General features: G+C 37.0%; 1 protein-coding gene across 1 annotated transcript; it reads left to right on the top strand.

The window, feature by feature from the left end:
- Positions 1–471: 471 nt before the first annotated feature.
- On the top strand, positions 472–1,380 carry LOC309401280 (vomeronasal type-2 receptor 26-like; the record flags this gene model as incomplete). Its single annotated transcript, XM_081970343.1, has 1 exon — positions 472–1,380. The coding sequence occupies one exon, from the start codon at positions 472–474 to the stop codon at positions 1,378–1,380; it is 909 nt and encodes a 302-aa protein (XP_081826469.1).
- Between the last annotated feature and the right edge of the window lie 7,291 nt (positions 1,381–8,671).

Raw genomic sequence — 8,671 nt, 5'->3', positions numbered from 1 at the left:
AATCTTATAAAGATTCTTCGTTATTATGGTGTCATATATGAATTTCTTCTGAATTATTCATCCATGAAAGCACACGTTACTAATCGCTATTTGTAGATATGCATATTTGCAAGATGGGAAACCTTCCTCTCCTTCTTTTCTCTGTAGACAAAACCTATTTCTATTTGCAATGACAATTGTCGTCCAGGTTACAGGAAGGCCAAAAAGGAAGGGAAACCATTTTGCTGCTATGATTGCCTTCCTTGTCCAACAGAGAAGATTTCTAATCAGAAGGGTAAGAGATAGTACATAGGGGAGTGGTTGCCCAATTGTGGTCTGGGAACATGACTGATGATCTGATGAGGTACCCAGGTTGTTCATGGTGCAGTCGTCTAAATGGATAAACAGTTAAAACAGATCTGATTATTCAAGTATCATTTTCAAAAAAAAGCTATCTATAGAATAAAAGCCTGTTTCTCTTTCCCCACAGACATGGACAACTGCTTTCAGTGTCCACTAGATCATTACCCAAACGAGGACCAAAATTTCTGCCTTCCAAAATATGTAACATTTTTATCCTATGAAGAAATGCTGGGGAATATTTTTACCGGTTTTATTCTTACTTTTTCTATGATTACTATTTTGCTACTCTGGCTCTTCATTAAACACAACGACACCCCTATTGTGAAAGCCAACAATGAGACCCTCACCTACATTCTTCTCATCTCCCTCCTGCTCTCCTTTCTCTGTGCTTTGCTATTCATTGGCCAGCCTCGTCAATGGACATGCCTTCTTCGGCAAGTTACTTTCGGCATCATCTTCTCCGTGGCAGTTTCTAGCATTTTGGCAAAGACTATCATTGTAATTCTTGCTTTCATGGCTACCAAACCAGGATCCAGAATTAGGAAATGGATGGGGAAAAGACTGGGTCTTTCTGTTGTCCTTTCTTGCTCTTTTATTCAAACCATTATTTGTACCATATGGCTCTCAAAAACTCCCCCTTTCCTGGATGTTGACATGTATTCCTTGCCAAAAGAAATTACATTGATATGTAAGGAAGGGTCAACCATCATGTTCTACTGTGTCCTTGGTTTTATGGGTCTCTTGGCAATTATCAGCTTCCTGGTGGCTTTCCTGGTCAGGAAGTTACCGGACACATTTAATGAAGCCAAATTCATCACCTTCAGCATGTTGGTCTTTTGCAGTGTCTGGCTGTCCTTTGTCCCAACCTACTTGAGCACAAAGGGGAAATATGTGGTGGCTGTGGAGATCTTCTCCATTTTGTGCTCCAGTGGGGGATTACTGGCTTTCATCTTCTTCCCAAAATGTTACATTATTCTGGTGAGGCCTGATTTAAATAACAAGGAACAGCTAAAAAGAGGGAAAAAACTGAAGAGTTAAAAATTAACTGTAAGTAAATACTATTTACTCCCAAATAAGATAGGGTCTTATTTTCTTTTGACCCCCTAAATAAGTGCTTGGCCTTATTTTGGGGGAGGTCTTATTATTTTTGTTGTGCAGGAGGCAGCGAGCAGGGTCACCTCATGGTTGCTGCTATGTTACAATATTTTTGGGGAGGGCTTATTTTGGGGGGACAGCTTATTTTAGCGGATGTGTTCAATGGCCCAAGTGGGCTTTATATCTGAGGAGGTCTTATTTTCAGAGAAGCAGAGTATTCTGCACTAAGATTTTTCATTTTCAGATTACCACTTGGTATTTTATAAGGCTTGGTTTCTGTGTTCTCATTATATAAAGTTTTCTTCCTCTATAACTAAAATGGAATTAAAGTTTTAATTACATAAAAACCAGTCTCTCCAGGTCTGTCAGATTTTTGTTCAATCCTTGAAATATCTGCTGATCTAAAGTCAAATACATATAACAAGGTAGCAATAGCAATAGCTCTTAGATTTACATACCACTTTACAGTGCTTTATAGCCCTGTCTAAGTGGTTTACAGAGTCAGCATATCACCCTCAACAATCTGGGTCCTCATTTTACCAGCCTCAAACGGATGGAAGTCTGAGTCAATCTTGAACCTGGTGACATTCGAACTGCCAAATTGTAGACAGCTGACAGTCAGCAGAAGTAGGCTGAAGTACCGCATTCTAACTACTGTGCCACAGTGGCTCTTAAAAACTGAACAATGAGGTGTCTGCATTGGCAGGATTGATAATCTCTGCTGCAAAAGGGAGCCTCCAGCTTGCAAAGTGGGGAAGGAAAACTCTTTGCAACAGTTCCCAAGCTTGGAATAATACCTATGGGCACTGGGCATGTGTGTCTGCATGCACAGCACAACAAAGGAAAGGTCCTTCTCCTGAAGCCCAGGCATGATTGCCAGCTTGCCAGCTCAGATACAGATAATAGTCCGCAAGGCCCAAAGAGAATTTCATTCCAATAAATCTAGAAAATGAAACCCAGCAAATTTTTGTAGGAAGCCCCTTCTCTCCACATTAAAATGTTCTTTATTTTTAATATTTAAAAGAAGCAGGATGGAATATTTCCCCTAAATGAGAAATGGGAAAACATATCTTAACAAAGGTAAAAAGCAGCCTCAGTCTTCCTGCCATAGGAAAACAGCCTCAGCAGCTTAAAGAGGTTGATCTTCAGGAATGGAGATTTTGTATCTATTCACAAAGACTGGGCCAGCCTATTCATAACCAAAGGGACTTCAAATAAGCAACACAAAAGCAAGCCAAAGCTGACAAGATTAGCTCAGACAAAAAGCTAGGATTTGCACTTTCCCTTTTGCCTGTAGAGACAGCCATGACACCTACATGATGCCATAGGAATCTGGCAACAGCCATTAAAATATTGAAGGACGTTGTTCTGACCCAGGTTTCTTTAACAAGCAAGAAGTGGAGTCTTGGTCCCAGCAAAACTTCCTTTCATTCACAGTCCACAAGGCTTATCAAATGGCTGTTTATCAAATACGAACCTTATGTCATTTGGCAAGCTGCCAAATAACTAGTTCCAAATGCTAGTTACAAATAGAACTTTTCTCTCTTGACACTTATTGTTTCCAGCAAAAGTCCACTTCCCGTTCGCTTCTCTTTTGTTTCCTATGGGAGGGGCCAATCACCTCCAAGATGTGGCTTTACTCTTAAGTTGACCCTACTTTCTTAATTGTTCTTGTATTCTGGCAGCTCTGCACATTCACACACTGGGAACAGGCTTCAGCTGTTCCTCTGCCTTGCTGTTGTCTAGCTCCCTCTCTGCCTCTGACACAATGCCCTCGTCTGAGTTTTCCTCAGTCCCCAGGACTGGCCCCTGTTCCTCCCCAACCTCCTCACTGTGTGACTCTGCTTCCAGCTCTGCAGGATGCCAGCAAGCCACAACAGATGTATTCTTATACAGAAAGATACATATAAATTACAAAGCCCCAAAGAATGTATAAAATCCCACATAATCTCAGCCCCCTTTGGTCAGCCACCCCAGAAATATAATCCTGTCACTAGTTTCCTTTCCTGCAGCCTGTCTCCATTTTATTTCCAGCGTCTTTCTCCTGGCTTGGACCTGATTTTTCTTCCAACACTTTCATATGGAACACTAAGGAATACCTTGCAATATTTATTTATGTATATTTATACATTTATGTATTAATGAATGAATGAATGAATGAATGAATGAATGAATGAATGAATGAATAAATAATGAATGAATGAATGAATGAATGAATGAATGAATGAATAGCAAATATATTTCTTTGGTCTTTTTGCTAATCCAGGAGAAACGGATGGAGCTGGATTTTGATGAAAGTTGTTGAATATATTGCTTTGATCTGTCCTAGAACTTGTAATCCTGAATAATAGGTGGTTATTTTTCAGGCAATTATCAAATTCACTCCAGTTATTTTCCTTTCATCTTCCTGTCTCAAGGGAGCTTCATTATCTATCAGCAAAACTAAAACCTAAGACAAAAATAACTTGTCATTATTTGCTCTGTAATGTAAAAAAGCAGACAATATAGGTGTGTTGTTTTTGTTCTTAATGCTCTTCGTTGGTGCTGTAAACCAAGCAAGTGGTCATTCAGGTTAGGCTGCGCTATTCAGCCAAGAATCTATTACAAGAAAAAAAAATACAACAAATGAAAGACTGCAAAGAAGGAATTCTATCATGCAAATTAATGAAACTGTCTATAGTGCTCTATATGCTGTTGTTAAGGGCAGTTTCAGAGATTCCTAACATGAGTTGCATTGTTGGTGATCCTGTTCCAATTCTTCATAAATACTATCAATCAGGAGATGTTATTGTTGCTGCTATTTTGTCTCAAATCTATATATTTTCAAACACAATACACTTTTACGAGAAGCCTTCTACTGACTTTTTCTATGACGCTCAGTAAGATACTCATTAATTTAAAACTTATTATTCAGAACTGAGTTTGATGTCTGGTGCTGGGTCTGTATTGTATTATCCCCTTTTCCATGATGACTGAAATTGTTTAAAGATGTCTTGGTTGTCAGGTTCAATTAATAATGCATTGGGAATCAACAAAACTTCAGTTATTCATACTAACAAACTGCTTAGTTATTTTAGTCTTGCAAGACTTCTGTGGACAGGAAAAAACCTTGCTTAGCTGCAATTTTTATGCAGTCTCATCTGATCAATGCAACCTCATCTGATGGTAGCTTTGAGTACAGTATATTTAAAGCTATTGAACAAATGTCCTGATACCAATGAGCTGTAATCAACATTTCATTTCAATTCAGGGTGATGACTCAACTCTACCAACATATTTTGTCTTTGGCATTTGCTATAGAGGAAATCAATGAAAATCCCCAGATTTTGCCCAATCTCACTCTGGGCTTCCATATCTTTAACAGCAATTTTATTGCAAGCTGGACATATCATGCCTCAATGGAAATATTCTCAACACAAGGCAAATTAATCCCTAACTACAAGTGTGAAACAGAGCACAATCTAGTGTCAGTCATTGGAGGACCTAATTCTGAAGTCTGTATACACATGGCAGCTATTCTCTCTATTTACAAGATTCCACAAGTAAGAGTTTCCTCCCAGGTTTTAAAACTATATCTATCTGTCTAGGTTTTCCTTTAAGTTTAGTTTTCTCCCTTTGGGAACAAATGGTTTAGAAACATATATAGCAATTCCCTTTCTCCTTACTATGAACTATTAATGGAAACCTTTGAAGAATATGTTTTTCCCTTTCATGAGAAATGAAAAAAGAAAAGTAAAACAGTAGGGGAATAGTTTTGTTTGATGTTCCAACATGCAAGCAAAACCATTGCATTACTTATTTTCACACATGCTGACTGAACTCATCCCAAAAGCGTCATAACCTTTATTCTTAATTGAGTTCAGTCTGCTGGAGATTTTTGGTTTATCTTTTTCCAACACATATTTTCACATTTCTACGGGATGTTCTCATTACTACATAGCAAGACATCTTCTTTTTAGCACATTCAGTCTACAAGATTAGAAAATTTGATTTCATAAACTCCTTGGTGTAAGAAAGAAATGGTATTTTATTCACACATGAAAAAAGATATAAAAATAGATTTATCTAGTTATTCATTCTCTAACAGATTTCTTGTTTATGTGCTATAGTTCACCTATGGCTCTGCTTCTGAGATGAATGGGAAATCTCAAGCTATTTTCTATAACCAGATGTTTTCAGATGTACACAGACAATATAAAGGGATTCTCCAGTTACTGTTGCATTTCCAGTGGACATGGATTGGGATATTATATGACAATGATAACAATGGAGAGAGATTTGTCGAGGATGCACTTCCTATGTTTTCTGAGAGAGGAATCTGCTTTGATTATATAGAAAGATTCCCAGTAATTACATCAGTTAGTAACATTGATAAGATGGTGGAGGAGGGAATAAATCTGTATCATGCTATTATTAAAAGCATTGCTAATGTATCCATTGTTTATGGTGAAATTGAGACCATGGTATTTTTCAGAATGTGTTCTACATTGTCAACATATGAGGATGTATCAATAATGGCAAGAGGAAGGGTTTACATCATGACGGCTCAGATGGAATTCACATCATTCCCATTTCAAAAGAAAGAAGGCATAGATTTGCTTCATGGTGCCCTGTCCTTAGCAGTTCATTCAAAGGATGTCCCGAGATTTGCTGACTTTCTTCGGTTGATAAATGCTAGCTTTGACGGAGAAGATGGTTTCATTCAGGGTTTTTGGGAAGAGGCCTTTGGATGTTTCTTTCCCGAGTCCTCAATAGACAGGCAAGGAAGGGTCTCCTGCACTGGTGAGGAGAAACTGGAGAACCTCCCAGCATCTATTTTTGAAATGAGCATGACTTCTCATAGCTACAGTGTATACAATGCAGTCTATGCCGTGGCATATGCTTTGCACAACATGCTTTCATTTCAATTGAAAAAGACAGAGCATGTCCGTAACGCAATCCATAGCTTGCTTGCTCAACACCTATGGGAGGTAATGTCTTAGACAATTAAAACTGATTAAAGTTAGGTCAATGTGTCTCATGTGTGGAATTATATATTAAATTGAAACATATTGCTTTGGTTTATATTTCTTTTCTTCCTGAGATCATTTGTTAATTGGTTCCAGGAGGCATGATGAGTACCAAAATCAATGAGTCCCAAATAATTTTTCCCTTAATAAACAATGTAGTGTGTCACAAGGCAGTGGACAACAACTAGGTTGAGTTCTAGTTTGAGTACTCAACAAACAATGAATATCAGGACATTTTTTTTTTGCATCAAAATGCAATGAGTACCAAATTCGATGAATTTCAAAGTAGCTGAGTCTAAAGGTACCACTATAGCTCACGTGTTTTAAAATGTCAAAAGTATAGATCGGCTGATCAGGAATGGAAGTTGATTAACAAATGTGACCCGTATCTTCAGAGGCAAGTTGATCTAATTGATAGCAGTTGCTGGTGAAATATCAGGAACTCTATTGCCTTCACCATGGTTACTAATCATTGAATCCCAATATCATCCAAAAATTTGAGCTTTCAAAACTAGTATTTGTTCACAAACTGTCCGGTGTTCAATGTCTATGGAGATTCTTGGTCATCCAGGTCATGATTGTCCCAAAGGTGCTGAAGAAACTTCTTGGATTAGAAGCAAAGCATATTCAAAGAAAACCAGAATGTCCAACTGCCTCTTGAAAAAGCACCTTTGTTAAGTGACCACTTTTTACACAGTGGTAAGATCATTCCTAAATAGGATGTGTCTCTACTTAATTCTTCCATGCCTATAATGTGGAAAGTGTAATAGTGCTTTTTCTATGTTCCAAACAACTTATTATTCTTGTGCCAAAGCCATCATCGGAGGTTGGCAATCATGTTGACAATCCAATTTTTATCAACAGCCACACAGAAAAGTGCTGTTGAGTTGTATCCAAACCAGTCCCTTAGATTTTGATGCCATGGTTTTTCTTCTTCAGCCTCATTTGCCTTCAATCTTTCCTTGGAGGATTAAGTGAAGTATGCTATATTTTTCTGGGTGTCTCATCACATGTCCAAAATGCTTTCACGGAGTCCAAACATCTTCAATTTTACAATTAGAAATATGTTGGGTCAGTGGTAGAAAGACAGTAACTGATACATCTTTCCAGAGAGCTCTGATAGGCTATTTGCCTAAGAGTTTACTCAGCATTGAGACCTAACCATACTGGCACAGATCACACACATTTACAAATAGGTATTAGCTTGCATAGCAATACATATCCAGCAAACAAATACTTGAGACCTTCTAAGAAAATGAATGTATTCATCCTAATTTTCCTTGTTCTTTAGAACACTATTCTAATTCCTCTTTTCAGTCTATGTCTATTTTTTATACATGAAACAAACTTAAATGGAAAACAGTTGTATCCTTAAATATATCCTGATGAATTGGAATCTCATCTCATCTCTTCAGCTCAACCATTTTGTGAAAATAATCTCATTTAACAACAGTGTTGGGGAAACATTTTACTTCAATCAAATTGGAGAATTGGAAACAGGATTTGATATTATCAATTGGGTAATATTCCCAAACCTTTCCTTCCTCAGAGTTAAAGTTGGAGATATACAAGCCTTGTCTCTTACAGAAAAAATGTTTACTATTTCAGAGGAAACCATAATCTGGCCAGAGTGGTTTAATCAGGTAGGACCTGTAAAATCATTGAGTTCTATTCAAACTTTTAAAAAAGATTTTTAAAATTAACTCCTTTTCAACTACCCCAGAAAATACAGAAAAAATGTAGAAAGAAATGTCAGATCACAGGACACAGGAGAAAGAATCCAACAAAACATGAAATGTTCAAATATTTCACAGAGTATCAATATGCAGGAATCATATATTTCAAGACAACTATGTCATCTTTCCTTGCTTAATATGCTCATGTGTTAATGTCATATTTATTCTGTTGCATTTATTTATACCATGGTTTCCATCTAAAATCATTACCTAAATATATTTTGGGGATATATTTATTCATTTGAGTTATCGTCTCCAATTAAAGTATTTCTAATTAAAACTTGTAAGAGGAAAATAAATAATAAACAAAATATCACTGTAAAATACTAATAAATTGAAAATACGACATTTAAATGGTATTTCATTGATGCAGATATACATCAGGTTACTTTTCTTTTAATCTGACTCACTGGCTAGCTATTGAAGGAAGTCACCTACTCCCAGAAGAATGTAATATTTTGAGAAATATTAAAAAGGCAGAATATTATA

This window comes from Natrix helvetica, assembly GCF_964273705.1.
Source record: "Natrix helvetica genome assembly, chromosome: Z".
Taxonomy (NCBI): domain Eukaryota; kingdom Metazoa; phylum Chordata; class Lepidosauria; order Squamata; family Natricidae; genus Natrix; species Natrix helvetica.
Note: the sequence above shows the minus strand (reverse complement) of the source record. Positions and strands in the feature narration are given on the sequence as shown.